The sequence below is a fragment of the Carcharodon carcharias genome, chromosome 18, assembly GCF_017639515.1.
Source record: "Carcharodon carcharias isolate sCarCar2 chromosome 18, sCarCar2.pri, whole genome shotgun sequence".
NCBI classification, from domain to species: domain Eukaryota; kingdom Metazoa; phylum Chordata; class Chondrichthyes; order Lamniformes; family Lamnidae; genus Carcharodon; species Carcharodon carcharias.
The window spans coordinates 108,529,499-108,550,026 of record NC_054484.1 but is presented as its reverse complement, the minus strand read 5'-3'; the positions used below and the strand labels follow the sequence as shown (position 1 = coordinate 108,550,026).

Sequence of the window (20,528 nt, the reverse complement as noted above, 5' to 3'; positions counted from 1 at the left end):
TTTTGATCATTCCCAGTGATGGTATATGCATACTGTACCTCTCTCTCAGGAACAGACTCCTCCATGTGTCCCTTTGACCTCCACACCAAAATGATTCAATTTTAAGCATGTGTTACACTTTTTCCCTCAAGCTGGTCATGGCATTGTGAATCGATGAACATTTCCACAATTTGGGCAGAGTTTTGAAGGTATCTGACCATTATGGGGCATGCGTTGACGAGATTGCTGAGGTCCCTTTGTTCGTAACCCTTGTTCTTAAGTTGTTGGGCAAGCTGTTCCCACACCCTGAGTCCGAGGATGCATTTCTGTGTCACCTCCTCAAGCCTAACATGACACATTTGATTTGGACTGCCAAATTGGTGACTTTGTCCAAGGCTAAATCATCATCCTTCAAAAGGAGATGTTCCCTAATTTGTGGAATTGAACTCTTTTCAATTAATTGGTCACAAATTACCTTGTTCATTACTGTGCCAAATTTACTTGTAGAAGTCAATTGCTGCAACGCTGCTGCATATTATTTAATATAGTAAAAAGGAATTCTTAATAAAAAAGTTATGAATAAATGACTGCTTTTTAAAGCTTTTTCACTCATTATGTTGTTCCCGCAGGGTTCATTGGTTCTGTATAGTGTATGCAGGATGAATAGACATTGAAGTGCCATAGGCAGGCATCTCTGGCAGAAAGCGTATCATTCGATCATCACACTTTCTTTTAGCCTGAAGTATTTTTTGAGAGCACTTGCCAATATATCTAGAGTAGATGTGTATTCTGTGAGCTGCTGGCCTTCTGATCTGAGACAATGTACGAGTACTGCATTCTTTCAGATCGCTGCTACATCTGGACTGTCCATCCCTGTAGCAAGCAAATAGGCTGCATATGTGAATTACAGAGCTGCACAGACAGAGCCGAGAAGCAACTATTCTACCCATCGGGTTGTCAACTCTGGTTGGGTGTACTCCTAGAGTTATTAATCAGGTGACCTTTCACCTCAAGCTAGCCCATTCTCACACTTCCACCATTGGTCCATTTTCTAACCTTACCAAGCCAACTGGAAAGGGAACAGAGTCCTTGTTAACCAGTTGGATTCACCTTGACTGCTCATGAAACAGCATTGTCTCCCGTGCCAATATTTTCATAGCCAGTAACTGAAAGTGGTCAAAGGAAAGGGGGAAAAAAAGTACAATTTTATTAATAGCCCTATGATTATTCTCCAAGGTTTCTCACAGCAGCATCCTGAAGATTAATTCCTGGAGGGTTGACAACCCTCATCTACCCAACTTCGAAGCTGGGAAATACCCTGGGATCTGAGAGGGAACGAGGGGAAGGGGAAATGATTATAAAAAGAAAAATTAGATGCAGCAGGAATTCATGGAAACCAAATTGGACCTTAGTCAACAGCATCCATAGAAAGAACTCAATGTGTAGAGAATGTGATAGGGACGAGGATGCTGTACATAACTATTACATAATGTGGTTTCTTTCTCTCTTAGCTGTTCCTGAAATCCCTTACGAAGAAGGACCTGTGATTCTGGGAGGCAGCAGGGAAGCCATAAAGAAAATACTGGCAAATAGAAATGATGGAAGAAAGGGTGAAGTGATAAAGAATGTCATCCCTCAGCCTGTCGCCACCCCTCTTCCCCAGGGTCGTCTCCAGCCATTTGACTATGAGGATGGTATTTACATCGGGAGCCATGATGAGAAAGAACTTGACGTGGGTTATGAGGGCACTGAAGATGAGGTTGAGAACTACATTGACTCAGAGGAGCTGAATCCCAGGGGAGATGTATTTGGTAAGTCAAGCCTCTTCAACATGGCAACCAAAATGTTGCAGTTCACAGCATAGGCTGTAAAGACAAATATTAAACATCCGTTGTTGTCATTGCTTAAGAACTATGGGAGCATTTAGTTCCATGAAAGATTGGAGATTATAGCTCTTCAGAGACAGCATTTGATAAAAGAGTTATATTACACTTCTCATATTCCACTGTGTAATAATTGACAAGATTGTACAAATGATCATGCTTTCACACATTACAGCTTTACAGGTTTAAATTTGTAGAAAATTTAAATTGTTAATCAAGACGATAACAAATGGACAAGATAATTATAACACACTTGAGGAGCCTCAATAATTCCAAATCATAAAAGTGAAGTTTGATTTTTATGAATGCCACGCAAATGCAAACATGAACATTCCCAGGCATCTATTTTTGTTCTTGATAACATATGCAACCTGCTGATAATACTTACTTGTTATTTTTTACTATCGTGGAATTGTTTATAGCTCCTAGAGCTCAGGGAAAGCTGTTAACAAGAGTGTTTTTTAGCTTCAGGTTTTGCTACTGCTAATCTGCATGCTTGATACTGCTTTAGAACAGAGTGAGGTGCTGCTAACTATGTATCACTCTGTATTCAACCAAAACAAGGACCATGCACAGAGAGATAAACACACCCACAGAGTTCTGCTTACTGGTATTGGAATGCCAGCAAGGTTTTTGATTTTGGGATATGAGAAATGCTGGCAGGAATAAAGGTCATTCAACCCATCAAAAAAAACCCTTCCACAGTTTATACAGTTTATACAGACCTATGTCAATCATGAACTCAACTCCCTCCCAAGATCTTTGTACTCTGGTATTAATTCTTATGTGAATCAAAGCTTTTGCTGTTCATCAACACTGAAAACATGAAAGAGGTACAGCAGACTGCTTGGGATCTTTTGAAGGGGTGATCTTTTGCCAATTATCATTATCTTGCAGCCAGTCTGAAATGCAAGGGGATCGAGCTTAACTTTGAAGTCAATAAACACAAAAATTGTGAGGTGTAAAACTGGCTGCTGACTTACTATCATCCAGTTTACATGATCGCCCTAAGTCATGATCCACACCAAGCAGCGTCGCTTAAAAAGGGCAGCATTACAAATGCTGTAAATCTGAATAAAAACAGAAGATGCTGGAAACACACAGCAAGCCCATCAGTGCCTGAAAAGAGCAATTTGAGAGAGAAACCTTTGGTGAGCTCTGATGCAACTTCTGTACCCAAGTTGTGAATGCACTCTCTCTCTTTTCAGCAGCTTGTGCATTTTCAATGTTTCCTGTTTTATTTTGGTGTGAGGCTACGTCTGGATCACACCATTTGCCAAAATTTAAATCGCTTCTCCAATCTCGAATTTGAGTTATAAAGTTCTTCCTGCACTGAACAGAGTACAGCAGTATGAGAGAACTGATCGAAGTCACAAATTGTGCCCAATGACTGAAGAATTATTGATTTTTTTTATTTGCTCCTGTGAAACACACTTTCAGTTACATTTTTTGATAGGTGATTGTGTTCTTATTGAATTTCAGGGATTGTCATTATGCTCATGACAGCTTCAATATATTGGTGCATTTCTTTCTGTTTAGCATAAGAATGTCAAAAAGTATAAAATTAACATGAAGGTAGAAAGGAGTAAATACAATTAAAATCATGTCCCAATTATTATCACACAATATTTAATAAACCAATGTGTTAAATAATTCCAGAATAGACAAAAGAGTTACTCATGAACACATTAAAGTATTCATTACTAATACCACAGAATCTAATGTTGATTTTTTTACAATGAGTCTGTTGAGAGGTAGCCCCTTGTTCAAGCCATAGGGAATATGCAGGATATGATCACAAACCTCAGCTAGTATAGTCTCCTTCCTTTTTCTACTGATGCTAACAACCCACATTCTGTAATGCACATATGGGGGAGAATTTTCTCCCCGTTGTGGTGGCGGGGTGGGGGGGGCGGGTGCGGTGGTGGGGGGTCGGTGGTGATGAGTAGGAGTGGGTGCAGTCGCACGTTCAGCCACTTGCCACCCGCGATCGGCTGCGTGATTGTGAAGGAGCGCAGAAATCTCCCTGAGGCACGGAGCTGGCTCAGGGAGTTTAACTTCGTTGTGCAAAATTTAAATAATGAAAGAAAAAATTCAGACATGTCCCCTCATGTGACAGTGTCACATGAGCTGGGACATGTCAATGAACATTAATTAAAAAATGTGATTTATAAATCCTTCATGAAACCTCACCCCGCCCGTGGATGAGGTTCCATGAAAAACGTGAGGCCGCTCGGGCTCTTCGCCTGCTCCCCCCCACCACGCCAACCTGAAGGTTGGACGGGCAGCTCCATTAATTCTCTTAATTAGTGTTTAAGTGGCCTTAATTGGCCTTTGACAGTTCGGCGGGTGTGTAGCTGACTCTGGTGCGCGCCTGCCGAACTGAAAATTGGAATGACACAGGGTGACATCAGGACACACACCCGATGTCACCGTGCATCATTTTACATGTTGGTGAGCAGGGCCCACCCCTGCTCGCCGATTCGAAGATTCTGGCCACATATATACTTAAAACGTATACATATGTCACCTCAAGCCGCTCACTACACTGATTTTCATCTTAATGCCCAAATCCTGAGTGGAATAAGTGATACCTGATTTTTTTTGACCCCCCCCTCAATGTTCCCAAACCCACCATTAAAAGGCTAATCACGTTTCATAAATATTCTGATAAGGCCATTCCTCCAAGTCTAGCCCTATTTTCATTTCACCACGCCTGCCTCTTCATGACATACAACCCCAGTGTACAATCTCCTGAAAGTGAACTGCTCTGATTATTGATACAAAGCAAAAGTGAAATACATGGCAAAGAGAGTGGATTGTGTTCTTTCCTAAATGTAAGGCTAAAGAAAAGGTTTGGTGTTGTAGTTTCCTTTTACTTTGCTCAAAGAAAAATAACACACTGAGCTTCTATCTGTACTAACCAAATATTAGAGAGAAAGATTTGTATTTATATAGTGGGCAGAACCGTCCCAGTTTTGCACTAAGTGCGGTAGGGGGCAGGTAAAACAACATTTTACCCACCGGCTGCAATGGTGACTTTTCACATCGTGTCATCCTAAACCTGCTGCATTCCCGGGAAACACGCTGTTCCAGTGGTGGGCAGGCTCTTATTCACCCACCACACCACCACCTCGCCACATCATCACAGCGGGTACCATATTTAAAGTGTAGCCGCACACACACCTCTCAGTGCTTCCAGCCCACGACTGCTGCACAGGAGACAGGATGGCCCCAAAAAACACAAAGGCTGCAGCCCCCTCACTTCAGTGACGTATCCCTCAAGCACCTTTTGAACGTCACAGAGGCCCTTCCGTGGTGTCCTCCACCCCCACCCTGGCTGCAGGAGGGGCAGCGGCATCACCAATCCAGCATGGGAGGTGGGGGCAGCAGTGGTCAATACCAACACCCTGCAAAAGAGGACAGACACTCAGTGCTGCTACAGGATGAATGGTCTCATCCATTCCGCCAGAGTCACTCACTCTTCTCATCGCTCTCAACTCACACACTCACAAACCCCTCACACACCCACAGGAATCTCACACCTCAAGGGACAACACCACTAACTCTCACACACACCCTCACATCTCCATCAGGCTCATCTCCTCTCAAGCTCACATCCTTATCCTGTCCATGACTCCACTCACCACACAAACATTCCACACAGTGCCATGTGTCCTGCTCACACTCTCTCCAGCTGTTTCCAAGCAGGAGAAGCCGGCTCACATCACCCAGAGGTCCCAGACCAGGGGTGGAGTGGCCCACATTAGGCCCCTCGCTCACTTTGAGGAGTGTGCCAACACTCTGGCCGGTGAGAATATGGATTGTGCCTGCGGTGACAGTGAGGTCAGCAGTGAACACACTTGTGAGGATCCTGTACCACATCATCCCTCTCTCAATGCAACTGTGAGTGCTCTCTCTCCTGCTTCTGACTCTGCTGCCGTGCACTAATTATCTCTGCTTTGGTTCACAGGGAGCTCTGCCAAGTGACCGACACCTTCAGCCAGCCAGTCCCTCAGCTCCATCCAGGTCCTCACCTCCAGCCAAGAGGACACCTCCTCCATTGAAGAGCTGGAAATAAGGAGCCTGGAAGACCTGTCACAGCCTCACCCACACCCTGCACCAGCACAGAGACACACACCTCGCTGGGTCCTAGACCTAGAGCAGGTTCGGGTTCACAATCTGGTGAATCTGGTGGTCATCACACAGACACGTGTCCACAGCAGGAGGAGGCAGGTTCGTGCGAGCTCCCTGACACTCAGAGGGCTGCTGGGGAAGAGGCATCTGTGTCGGTCCGAGTCAGATGATGATCCTCTAGATTCGGTCTTCCAACTCATCCTGGAGAGTCAGCAGAAGGTGTGGGAACATCATGTTGGGCTGTTGGAAGCCCTCAGCAGAATATCATGTGAGTCAGAGGAGTGCGTCCACCTGGTCTCTGATGAAGTGGTGCCCACGTGTGTGTGTATGGAGGTCTCCATGGGGAGGGTGGTGGACACCATGGAGACCCTGGACACGGAGACGTGTGCAGATCTACACTCCATCGCGGGATCCATGGGTGAGTTCCTGCAGTGACAGCGTGAGAGGGAAATGGGGCACCTCACACCCCTCCAGCTGCTCCTTCCCCTCAATGAGTCAGGCAGGGGCCCTCGGGCACCTGCAGGGAGGAGGGGCAGTATCTGGGCTGGTCTGGGTCACCCACTCTGGAATCTCAGAGTCTCTCCGAGTCCCCTTTGCCTGTGGTCCCCTCAACCTCGTCCTCTGTCACTGCAGAGGGAGCAGCTGGCCAATGAGTGATTCTGGAGGGAGAAGTGTGTGAGAGGCTGGGCCTTTCAGAGCCTCGTGTAAACCTCTCCCACACACACGGATCCTTCACGTATCCCACTCACCTCACTGTCCTGAACATTTTCAGTGCTGCCTGCTGGGGGGTTCACATTCAGTCGTCCATCTGAGCTGACCTATATCTCCGCCCTCCCATTGATCACACTCCCATGCTGCACCTGATCTCGCCCACCATGACTGTTGTTTCACTTTTAATTTAGGCTGCATGGTCTGGATTCACTTTGCCGGAAGCTTCCCCATCTTTCCCACTCCTCCAGTCACCCATTTCCTTTCCCCCATCACTGTTGACCCCCTGGCATCACCTCACCTCCCTCCATGACCCAGCAGCCACATCCCTTTTCCTTCGGCAATGTACACATTCCCTTCCTTCCTGACAATCTCACCCCCATCCACATTCACCTCCCCGACCTCCTCTGTCCCACCCCCAGGGTCCGTGTCTGCCTCCGAGTCCCCAGCAACCACTCTCACCATCCCTTCTATCACTGCCATCGACCCCTCACCCTCCCCCCCTCCCGCCTCACTCTGCCCTCGGCCATTCTCACCAACCCCTCATTCCACACCCACCCTCAGTTCCCTCCCCTGGAGGCAGTCATGGACTCATCAGAGCCCTTCCTGGCATGTTCACCTGGACATCCCCTCCCTCTGGACCCCTAACCCCCATGGAGCCCCCCTCATCCCCCTCACCTTGTACTCCCCCCACATTTGTCCTGCCCCCACCCCAGACTCTACTCCCTCTTTGTCCTTCCCCCTTCCTGACTCCTTCCTCCAACCTTACTTCTTTCTCCAGTCTTACTCCTTTCCCTCTCTACACTTCGTCCTCCCCACAAACTCCCTTCCCTTTCACTATCCACCCCACCCCAACACCAACCTCCCCAATTGCCATCTTCTCCCCTGTTACCCCTTCCTCCCCAGTACTCCATACCACCTTCCAACCTCCCCCAGACACTTTCACTACCCCCCCAACCTCACCCCATCTTGACACCTTCATTCCCCCCCTCCCAACCTCACCCCATCTTGACACCTTCAGTCCCCCCCTCCCAACCTCACCCCCGCTGACACCTTCATTCCCTCCTCCCAACCTCACACCCGCTGACACCTTCATTACCCCCCCCTCCCAACCTCACCCCCCACTGACACCTTCATTCCCCCCTCCCAATCTCACCCCCGCTGACACCTTCATTCCCCCCTCCCAACCTCACCCCCACTGACACCTTCATTCCCCCCTCCCAAGTTCACCCCCCAACAACTTCATTCCCCCCGCCAACCTCACCACCCGCCCGACAACTCTTCCTCTTCCAGTCGATCCTAGACCTTCCTCTCCCACACCCCCGGTATATATTTCTCTCCCAAACACAGCTGGACCTTCCTGTCCATCCCCTCGACCATTATCCGTTGTGAGCAGACCCTCAACGGTGACTTTCTAACTTTCGTGAGCTGCTTCTCAGCAGACCCCTGTCCATGAGAATCCATGCAGAACGCATAGACGTTCCTCCAGTGTCCCTTGCTGTCAGACTCCAGCACCTTCTGCTCCTTGGATGTCCACGATGTGAGCAAGGCCCTGGCGGTAAGTCCCGACTTCTACACATCACACTTGTCAAGACGTGTTCTGCACCGGTGTGCAATGATGCCAATGTGGATGGATGCTCCGGTGTGGGGGGTGCTGAGTCCAGCGGGCTGGCCCTATAATGATATGCAAATGTATTACAATGAGGAACCCGACATCTGATGGCGGGGAACACAGCTCGCCATTGACAGGCTGAGCAGATGTTCACAAACTGGTTTCACGACGATGTGAAAGCTATTTTTGGCCCTATTGCCTGATAGTCCACTCACGCTACCGAGCACGCCCAACGCCAGCACACATGGACAATTCCACCACCTCAAGATGTTCCCAAGTGCTTTACATACCTTTGAGCTGTAACCCCTGCAACCAATTTTCACACACACAGGATCCCACAAACCTTGGTGAGATATATGACCAGACAATTTGTTTTAGCTGCTAGTTGAGGGGTAAGTGTTAACCAGGACACTGTGAAGAACACTCCTGCTTGTCTTTGAAAATAGGGCCATGGGGTCTTTCATGTCCCCCTCAGAGGGTGGACAAGGCCTCAGTTTAATGTCTAATTTGAAATACTGCGCATGCTAGAAATTTGAAATGCTGGAAACATTCAAGAAGCTATGCACCACTCGTGGAAAGAACAAAGTGAACAGCCCCATTATTAACCCCACGACAATGGGCAAGACACAGTCGGGAGGGGGCTTCAGCTGTCAATTTCTGGAAAAGCTACTCTAAACATCTGTGCACATGCCCATTGCCATTTTTACAGCAGCAAGACACTTCCAGATGTCCTGCCAAGGAGAGTGGTTTGGGCTCTCACTATGCAATAGGGAAAGCTGGGCAGTGAAAGGATGGCCAGAGCTGTCGGCTGCACAAGGTAAGTAACTTTTTTATCGGAACCCTTGTGGGCAGGGGGAGCATGAGTGCTGCCTCCAGACCCTCAAGAAAACTCTCAGCCTCCATTCTGCTGATTGTGGCTTCTCTCTACCCACTCCTGAATGCCTAACTCCCACTCCACCTCCACCTTGATGTCCTTTTTTCCCCACCGGTGTTCCCTCTTGCTCACTGGCCAGGATGTCCGTTTGGTTGACTGCCAAGCAGAAAACCGATCCAAAAATGATAATGTGACCCTGCTATTAAGTTTGGCTGGACCTCCACATCGCTGACCTTGCAGGATAACTTGGCCATTATGGCATCTCCCGAATTCCCCCTGCCTCCCCATAACTATTGGGCCAAACATTTCAGTTCTGAGCAAGGCTTGCGTTTGGATCACATGATTGTCATCCATATTGGGTTCAGGACTGTTGAAAGTATTTACCATTAGAATTCATGAGCTTCTTCAGCTGGGTTAACTCAGTTACTTGGATATGAGCCAAATAAGCAACTTGCCATTTTCTCCACCCTGGGGTAACAGGGTCAAGTGACTCACCACCACCTTCTCAAGGGCAATCAGGGATGTGCAATAAAAGCTGGACTTGCCAGCACCAGTCACATCCCATGAATGAATATAAAAAAGCCAACAGGACAAATGCAAGTGCATTAAGGATTACAGTAAATGTAATGATTAGACAATGGCTTACACGTTTTTTAAATAAGGACCTCTTTCAATTACACTATCCAGTAGGTAAATTTGGGGGTGACTTTTTTTAAGGAACAGAAATACATGTAATTGCTTTCCTGAACTCAATAACTGGTATGATGTATAATCATTTCTGAATGGAACATACTGCTAGTACTTAGTTCTTCAACATCTGAGAGAGGCAGGAGGGCCACATTAATGCCTCGCAGTAAGAGGTGTCAGGGATCAGTGCCTGAGTTTCTCACACCATGTCCCTGAGGATGCAGACAAAGCTCCTCTCTAATACAGTCCTTGTGATGTTCTTCATCCATCCCTGAAGAACAGTTGAACCATTCAGACACATTCTATATCAATTTCATTCTGGCCATGCATACTCAGAAGCTACTAGTAAATCACTCCACCAACCAAGGTCATAAAGGCAATCCATTTAATACCAAACATAAACATCCTCCATTCATTCCTCATCCAAGTGATCAACCCATAGCGCTTTTCTTTCAGGAAGGTTTCCATCTCTGCTGCTCCTAGGAGGTATTCCTCAAGGGGCCTCAGCCAGTGGAGGGCCACTGTTGCTTGGGATGCTCATGGTTAGTGATGTTTGGAGTTTGAGCCTTTGCAGACACAGCTGCAGACTGCAGCAACTGGGCTGCTACCAGAGCAGTCTGGCCCAGCTTGCCCCCCACACAGGTACTCATTGAGATGGGAGTCCAGGCAAATATGCAAATGTGCTGACATTCTGCGAGAATCCAGTACCTACTACTCACAGTGTCCTCGGGGGTTGATCTTTGGGATAGTTTGCAGAAAACCCCATCCAAAACACCTGTCCTTTTGATCCAAGTCTCTCTCCACGGTGGAGCTCAGAGTCTGCATAGTAGCTATTTGAGGATACACCAAAGTAGCAAATCATTCTAGCATGGATTCCTAATGTGAGGCTCCTGCTGCAGCGTCTCTGGAGGATATACGCTCTCCAGTCTAGACTACAGAGTGGTGACAGAGGCAGGATGATGACTCCTTCACACTTTCAGCCATAGCAGTGAGTCTCCTTGACAGGCCATCCAATACCTCATTATATATATAGCTGTTTGTGCCAGGCTAACAGTTTTCTTCTCATGGCTGGATCCCTGCTGTGCTCAGCAGCACTGGGAGTAGACGAGGTATACTGCCTCTCCTGCAGCCTGCTGGTGTAGGGTATTCCTCCACTTGCTATCTTCTCTTGTTCACTATCTATCCGATGTGGAGTGCCACAGTCTCAGCTGGTGCCTGGGAGGGATAGAGTGTCTAGCACTGCAGCCTCAAAGGCACTGTCTTTGTCTGAGGTCTGTTCTACTGTCAGCAACTCCTTCAACCATCTTGTTCCTCTCCCTGGCACTGTGCCCCATGGAAGTGTGTTGAGAAATGTGTGTTGGGAATGTGAATGGAGTAATGCGTGACTTGTACTTATTGTGTTGAGAGGTGTAGAAGAAGCAAGGTCGAATGACGACGAGGAGATGTTGAATGTAAAAAGGAAGTGTGTAACGGGTGGCGAGTCATTGTGTAAGAGTTAGGATGCTTGAAGAGCTAGAGTTAGACGCTGTTAGTGTGCAGTGTGAAAAGAAGGAAGAAGAGAGCCATTAGGAATGAGGAAGAGAGGTGTCCTCTTGTTCACATGTTGAAGGATATGATGGACTGTAGGTCATAATTGAAAGTGATGGGGGGGGAGTGAGAAGTGAAGAGCTGTATTCACCCCTACTTAACCCTGTGAGGTCACTGAACTTCTTTCAACAGATCCTAAGGGTGTTGCTGCTAGGATTGATTCTCTCAGTCATCTCTGTCCAGACCTGCCTGGGGTATTCCTATAAGTGCTGGTTAGGCTTTCACTAGGACCTTCAGCGATGCATCAGGAAAGTGAAAGGCAGTCACCAACTCATCTGTGACCAACAAAACTTCCACAGTTGTTTCATGTAACATGAAAGTATGCAACTCATCGTCATTTAAAGAGTTGTGTCTCCACTTTTAATGGAGTTGGGGAAGGTGGGCAAAATTGGACTGGTCACATGTGCAGCCCAGGGGAACTAAAATGGCCATGTTTCACCTGACAACATTACACAGTCTGGCACCTGTCTGCCCTGCCTGTCTTGAGTAAAAATGGGCCCTCATGTATTGATAAATTGCACCTTCCCAACCACCCCTTTCTTTTAACAGATGTGGAAATTTTTCCTTTAAATTGCCTAGAAGGTACAAATGTAGCTTGTGCAGGAGTTTGCAAAACTGTCATTGATATAGGGAGAGGCAGGGAAGGGTGGTAGGTGGGGATGTTCATCTGAGGCTGGGGTCAAGGCAGGTAGAGGTAGAGTAGAGACAACTTCCTTTTGGATCTACTCTTCCTCAGGAGTGTTTAACACTGACATTGGATGCTAAAGGCAGGATTTTTTTGCTTGGTGTGTGTATGTGCGCCCGTCACACCCGTGTGTGAAATAGCACACAATGAAATCGGGCGAGTGTCCCAGTGTCATTGTACACTCATGCGATCTATCGGTCGGGGGGCACATGCGAGAGTCGGTAGCACGCCCGCCAACAATTAAGAGGCCTATTAAGGCCATTTGTGTACTAATTAACTGGGATTTTTCGCTGCCTGTTCAACATTACGGTTGGTGGGCAGGTGAATCGACCAGGCAGCCTTTGGATTTTTGAGGAAACCTCATCCTAGGACAGGACGAGCTGGACATTGTGGACACTCTCTGCCTTCAGGGAATTTTCATTGTGTGCTCCCCCACGCCTGCGCAGACTTCAGCGCTCGCTCTCTTCCTGCCCCACCCCGGCAGTGCTGAACCTTTCACGCCGGATAGCCATTAAGGGCCGGCCGGTATGAAATCACAGTTGAGGGCCGATTGTGGGCGGGGGGGCTGTTTCCCGGACACTCCCAGGCCCACCCACCAACCACCTCAAAACTCTGCCCTAAGTGTTTCATTCTCCAGTACTGGTGTGCTTTGTTGTAAATCAAAATCACTTTTACAACTTCGCAATCTCAATGCAGGGCCTTGTATAACAAATGTGCACTTTGGATATGTATGTATCCAATATTTATTTATATCTGAGCATTGTACCCATTGGATTTTGTAAGATTTTTGATCCCTTCAAACGAATGAACAGAAATTCTGAGGCTGGGCTTCTGTGGGGAATTCTCCAGCTCAAAGATTGTCAGAGTACCCCCTCTTGTCAAGGAAATGGTGCAAAGACGGATAAAAATGCTCCTGATTGAAGGTATCTGGGTTTCTTAGCTTTGGAGCTGAATTGTTAATCCCACCAAGAATAAACTGTCAAATAAAACCAATTTCTTAAGTGTTTTTAAAATAAATAGATATACTTCCACTACATCACAGAGTCTTCATTTTGAATGACAGAGCGTTCCACACACAGTTTCCCATGCCTACCACCTTCATCACCTCCGGGGCTAAGAACTTGCACTCACTTTAACAAGTCTCTCAACACTCCCCATACATTAAATTATAGGAGGTGCCATCACTGTAGACAAACGTAGCAGCATTTTGCGCACAGTATGATTCTACAAACAGCAATTAGATCGGGCAATTTGGTTTGTGTGGCTTTTCTTCAGAAAGTGCCATTAGATCTACACCTGAAGAGGCAGATATAGCTCTGGTTTACCATCTTATCTGAAGGACAACAATGCAGCACTCCATGGAATTGGCTGCTTCAACTGGATTATGTACTCAAGTCTTGCTGTGGGGCTGAAAGCAGTATCTACTACTCAAGAGGTACAAGGACTATCAACTAAGCAGCTCACATGGTAACATCACTACAAGTTTCCCAGTGCCTGAAGTGAACCAATTGGGTTGTGGGGTCAATGCTATCACAGTTTAAAATTAAAAACACTACTGAAACAATCAGGTTACAGAAGATAAAATATGCTTTGAATAAGAGCAAGGGGAAATCTCCCCAGTATCCTAAACAATATTTCTGCCTCAACTGGCATCATTAAAACAGATTATCTGGTCCATTATACAATTGCTGTTTGTGGGATCTTGCTGCGCACAAGTTAATTGCCATGTTTCCCTAAAGTACAAAAGTGACAACATTTCAAAATTACTTCATTGGCTGTAAAGTATTTGCGGATGTCCTGAAGTCATGAAAATTGCTATGCAAATTTTTTCCTATAAACAGTAATTTTCTGTATATTAATTACCATTCTGCAAAGTGTACTAATTTAACATACCAAGATTTTATGGGTATTCATTTCATTTAGACAGCACCCTGAAAGCACCATCTGCTAAGGATAAAAATCCTTAACACTCTCTTCAAAGTACTTAATGGATGTCACCAGCTCAATGAAAAATGTCTAGTTTGAAACATAGGTCACCAAAGAGCTCATAAAATGAATTATTGCCACAAATTAAACATTGGAAAAGTTCTCTTTATTAAATAAAGTTATTTTAGGGCCTGGAATTCCCCTTTAACATAAGAATAACAGCTATGCTGGCAGCTGGTTTGTAGCTAGAGGAGATATTCAAACTAAGGATTAAACACAGAATCATATGACAGGGAACTTGTTTCAAAGGATCATTACTGACAACACGTTTGAAGTAAAGAAACAGTAACACAATAAATGACTGCCTCGGGTTAGATCTTTATCATAGTTATTTTCAACAATAGACTAAAGATTAGGTTCTCCCAAAACAGGAGACTACAGGCTGAGGAATTCCATCATTAATCAAGTGTGTTTCTAAGGAGTCGAATGCTCTGCAGGAGATTGCCCAGAGGTAATAGTCCTCTAAGGAGACCTCACATTAAACAGTTTAGTGTGCATTAAGAGACCAGGCCTTATAATAGTCTCTGAGAACAGTTGGTGTAAAATCCAAACAGATATGTCATAAGGCCAGTCACACACTTTAATTTTGTCGTTTGCCATAAACAAGTAAAAGAAGCTGAGCAAAAGCAAAAATCTGGGGAAATTAGGCACAAGCCATTGGTTTTCCACATTTCTTCCCTGTTAGTGTGAATACATTCGTACACTTTTGCACAATATTTACAAGCCAGTTTTGAGGTACAACTGGTAGATGTGGAATGTTCATTTTAACCCCAAATGATCTGGAAAGAGCTTCTTCCCCCACTTTAAAGTAACTTTGGAAAATCCTGGGGGTCTAAATTGGATAATCTTGCAAACTGGGACAAGGGTTACACTTTGCAATTAGCTGTGCCCATTCTGTGTAATGCAGGCAGGATTCAAATGTCATGCTGTCTGATCATTTTAATGATTGTTGTGTGCAGCAAGTACTAATTATGCTGTTCATTGGCTGCATGGCTCAGCAGGGATCATTCCTTGCTACTTAAAGCTAACCTGTTCTACCCTATACTAGCCTGCGCCTTTTCAAGGAAGGGTGCATTATGGCTGCTGGAGGTGCTGAGACCAGTAGGAGTACTGTAGTACGTTATGCAACAACCAATGGCCGACCATGTGGGAGAGCATAGGCATCAAGGTTTTTCAATGTTAAACTGGAGGTCTTGGTGAAGGAGGTGGAAAGGAAGAAAGATGTCTGGTATTTTATGCCTTAGTACATTTCCCTCAGTGAAGCACTGTCAGAAGCCTGTGCTCGTTCCTTTCCCCACTGCAGCAGCCTGTGGGACACAGAAGTTGGTTTTCATCATTTTCCCACCCTCCCCTGCCACTTCATCGTCTCTCAGTTCCTTGCAATTGGCCCTTTTCCATCCTAACCCGCGATGAATCTCCTTACGCAATGATGTCATCGCCATACAGGAGACCTGCTCAGTACTGTGTTGCAGGTCCCCTCCAGAGTGGCCCAGGCAGTGGAATCATCACTTCAGCATGCCAATGGTCTGCTCTCTCTCTTTTCTTGAGGCAGCATGGCTCTTATCTTATGCATGCTGTACACGTGTGCTTGGGTTGAGAACCTGGGTCACAGCTATGTTGTTACCAGCTAGCCCTTGTCATCCAGTAACCGTGCCATGGTTTGGCTCAGTGGTTGAAATACAATTGGCACAGCAGGATGCCACAGAATGAATGCTTCATGATACTGCCAGGATACCAGTCATTCAGTGACATGATGTGCTGCCTGTTCGTCAAGCACCAGCTGGCAATTGAGGAAGTGGAATCCATGTCAATTCCAGCACATGGCAGAGTTGACATGTGGTGCACACAAAGCAAAAACAAGCAATAAATGGCACCCTGTACTATGGGGAAGCCTGCAATCCTTACAAACTCTCGTGCTTGCTCTACCTACTTCTCTCTGGCAGGAGAGAATAAAAATTGCTCTCTCTTTGAACAAACTCCCTTATGCAGCACTGCACTGAAAACTGAAAAATGTTGTAACTATCTCCCACTCCAGGCTGGAAGGAGCAGAATGCATCAAAGTTCATCGCCGTGGTCAACTTCACATCCACTGGCAGTGCAATCCTCACCCTGCTCTGAGGTTAGAGTTGTGGCTGCAAAAATGTTGGCCGATATCAGTGATGGCCTTCAGCGTTTGTATTCACTGAGATAAGGGAGTAGCTCCCACAACACCCTGGATGGATATGGGCTTCTGCTAAGAGCCCTCTCCCCAAGCATCAGCTTGTCTTGCTCTGCGTGACCTCTATTCATTCTCTCTGTCTTGCTGTATTCCCAGTTTACCAATATTACTGTGTCTGGGAGAAACTGGTTTGTGCTTGAAGCCTGCCAAAACTCCTCCAGAACCTGCAATACCACTCGCTTTTAAAATTTGAAACAAATGGAAAGCACCAAAAACATGTAGTATTGTAGCAACAGCCAGTGAAATTTAATCAGTAAGTAGATGATAATCTTTTTAAATAGAGCTGGTGCTCTATTCATGTTGCTAAGCAAGGTTAAGGGAAGCCATCAACTGTAGTGTGAATCCACAAAATAATAGCACTGATGTCAGCCAGAGATGTGCACACATGTGATGGATACCACTTTGGAATTCTAATATGCCTCAGAGCCAAAAACAGGCACCACTGAGCCCAGTTTCACCCCAACGGACTTGGGTATCAATGTGTGAAACACTTAGTGTTTTTACTGTGTTGACTAAATATTGAAATTTTGTGGGACTTTGTGAGTTATTGATCCTCAGATCCAAAGGGAAAACTGCTTAAACTGTATATGTGGAATGTAAGTCTTTAAGAAGGTAAGAATGCCACGTTATCGTGGCACAACCTATTGGGATACACTGCTGGTGTGGAGGTATTCCCTGCAATGCTCCATGTTTATCATTTCAGCTTTATTGAATAGAGGCCAAGGATCTATCCAGGGGAAGATCTGGAGAAAGTGCTGTCACTGAGTTACTTTCACACACCTGCCTGAAGCTGGCTGAAGGCCATAACCCAGCTGCATAGAATTACATAGACATTGGTAACATGAAATGTCTTTCAGATAAAACATGAAACAAAATCCCGATCCTCCCTCTCGGCTGGATGTAAAAGATCTAACTATTTTAAAGAACAGAGATTCGCCCTGGTGTTCTAGCCAATATTTATCCCTGGTCATTATTTTAAAGCTGTTTGTGGGATTTTGCTGTGTGCAAATTGGCTGCCATGTCTTAGGGACCCTAGCAAAACTGGAGTCCATGGGAATCGAGGGAACACTCTCCACTGGTTGGAGTCATACCCAGCACAAAGGAAGATGGTTGTGGTTGTTTCAGGTCCATCGTCTCAGCTCCAGGACATCACTGCAGGAGTTCCTCAGGGTAGTGTCCTCGGCCCAACCATCTTCAGCTGCTTCATCAATGATCTTCCTTCCATCATAAGGTCAGAACTGGGGATGTTCGCTGATGATTGTACAATGTTCAGCACCATCTGTGACTCCTCAGTTACTGAAGCAGTCCATGTCCAAATGCAGCAAGACCTGGACAATATCCAGGCTTGGGCTGACAAGTGGCAAGTAATATTTGCGCCATACAAGTGCCAGGCAATCACCACCTCCAACAAGTGAGAATCTAACCAACATCCCTTGACATTCAATGGCATCACCAGCACTGAATCCCCCACTATCAACATTCTGGGGGTTACTATTGACCAGAAACTGAGCTGGACTAGCCATATAAATACTGTGGCTACAAGAGCAGGTCAGAGGTGAGCAATCCTGCGTGAGTAACTCACCTCCTGACTCCCCAAAGCCTGTCCTCCACCTACAAGGCACAAGTCAGGAGTGTGATGGAATACTTCCCACTTGTCTGGATGAGTGCAGCTCCCACAACACTCAAGAAGCTCAACACCATCCAAGACAATGCAGCCCACTTGACTGATACCTCATCAACATACATTCACTCTCTCCACCACCGACACATATTGGCAGCAGTATATATCGTCTACAAGATGCACTTCAGGAACTCACCAAGGTCCCTGAGACAGCACCTTCCAAATCCACAACCGCTACCATCTAGAAGGACAAGGGCAGCAGACACATGGGAACACCACCACCTGGGAGTTCCCCTCCAAGTCACTCACCATCCTGACTTGGAAATAGATCATTGTTCCTTCACTGTCGCTGGGTCAAAATGCTGGAACTCCCTCCCTAACAGCACTGTGTGTGTGTCCCTACACCACATGGACTGCAGCAGCTCAAGAAGGCAGCTCACCACCACCTTCTCAAGGGGAACTAGGGATGGGCAATAAATGCTGGGCCCAGCCAGCGATGCCCACACCCCCTGAATAAATGATTTTTAAAAATTATATTACAACAGTGACAACCCTTCAAAAGTAAAAAAGTGTTTTGGGGCTTCCTAAGTTAATGAAAGGCACTATATAATTGCACATTTAATTTCTTTTCTCTCCGAGTCATTTCTACCTTTACATGATATCAATAGGTTTCTTCCTGATTCAGCTGCCTCTGGTTGAGGATTACATAGAGCCTCAAAGCTGCAGCTCAACCAGTCCATGCTGGTCCACCCAAACTGTAGTGTGAATCCCATCCCTGTTCCCAATCCCTTTCTGCCTCCTTCCTTCAACTACCTATCGAACCTATCCTTAAAATTTGATGTGAGGCCCAATTTTAACCTAGAGCAAGAATCAGGCAGGCAGGGTCTGAGATGAGCAGCAAACCACCTGTCTCCATAGACTTCAGCAGCACAGGAGAGAGGTCCAAGAGAGTTTAGTTACCAGGCCTCATCTACATTCCGCCCATATCGCCAACCTTCTGTGCTGGGTAGGGAGTGGCAGCTAGCTGAAGGGTGACAGTGTAATTCGAGCAGTAGGAGGCCAACAGCCAGGACTGAAGCACCAGTCGAAGACACTCAGCTAAGTGGCAGGGAGAGGGTTCTGGAAAACTCTTATGTTTAGGAATACGGTGGGCGTTCCAGGCATAGAGGAGGCCTAAGTTTGCTTTTTGGAGCCTTGTGGTGCACTCTTTCTTGTCCTGGCCCCACAAAGGAAGTAAAAGAAAAGTTCCTGTCTGGGTCTCTTCCTGCTGTCTTCACCTGGAAGAGAAGACATGGTGGCTTCCTTCTCAGGTCACCGAGAGTGAGAAAAAGCCGTTGGGCCCTGATGACAATGATTGCCCTTAATCTGAGGAAGATCAAGTGTGAAAATTCCTCTGTCACAATTCTTCCACTCACTGTGACAGGAGTAAAAACCATCCACACAAATCAAAAGCAGCCAGCACCCAAAAGAAAGTCTAGCTTAGTCATTTTCAGAAATCATTTTAACAATGTGTTACTCAGGGATTCCTTTCACTTCTATAATTTTACAAACCCGTTTCATTACTTCATTTCTCTTTAGGGAAATGTTTCTAGTTTCAAAGATATTGAAAATTTATAGCCACGTCACCAAGTAACAATTTTCTACAAGTGCAACATTAATTTGTGAGCATACAGGGAAAAAAAGGGAAAATTATTTTAATAGATTTACATAAATTGAACATTCCGAGAGGCAGCCTTTGTGCAGTCTTGTAATATACAGTATGTCAATGAATCAAGGAAAGACAAGTACTGTGTCTAAACATGCAGGTACATGAGGTTACAAAATCAAGACTAAGTGGTTTTAAAATCTCTTTCTCTCAAGCCTTACGTTTCAACCATGCGCTTGTTTTGAATGAGTGACAGGCATCCATGTGTGAATAAATGTGAGGAGTGTTGTGGTTGTTATTTCTGCACCTTCTGAGGTAGGTCTCCACAGCCCAGCAACGACCCCCACAGACGGTGGCAGCATTTATACCTGTCCCCAGCGATATAACTATCTTCTCTGGGAGCAGTCTGTCCAGGTCATCTTCAGCGTCCCTGGAAGGAGCAGCACCAGCACTTTTACTCAACAGTACTTCTGCCAAAATGAGGGCTGTCGTTGACAGTGGCACCATGTAGGGGACTATAACGTTAATTGAGATAAACAATACAGCAATAAGTCCAGGGAGCAATAGTGTTATGTTACTAGGTGAGCAATCCAGAGGCCCGGACTAATAATTTATGAGTTAAAATCCCGCCATGATAGTTTGGGGATTTGAATTCAGTTTTTTTTAAATCCTAAAATAAAAAGCTGGCATCAGCAAAGGTCACCCTGAACCTGTCAGATTGTCATTAAAAACCTAACCAATTCAACTGTGTCTTTCGGGAAGGAAATCTGCCATCCTTACTGCTGATCTGGACACTATGTGACCCCAATCGCATTTCAGTGTGGTTGACTCAACTTCCCTCTGAAGTGGCCCAACAAGACAATCGGGTCCATCAAATAAAGGGCCATGCCCTTCTCAAGTCAACTA

At 46.0% G+C, this 20,528-nt stretch overlaps 1 protein-coding gene across 1 annotated transcript in view; it reads left to right on the top strand.

The window, feature by feature from the left end:
- Nucleotides 1-20,528, top strand: part of egfl6 (EGF-like-domain, multiple 6) — a 425,554-nt gene that overhangs the window by 394,961 nt on the left and 10,065 nt on the right. Inside the window, exon 9 of the mRNA XM_041210637.1 lies at nt 1,491-1,790. Within this exon, the coding sequence (XP_041066571.1) occupies nt 1,491-1,790 (300 nt within the window). The remainder of the gene's footprint in view (nt 1-1,490; nt 1,791-20,528) is intronic.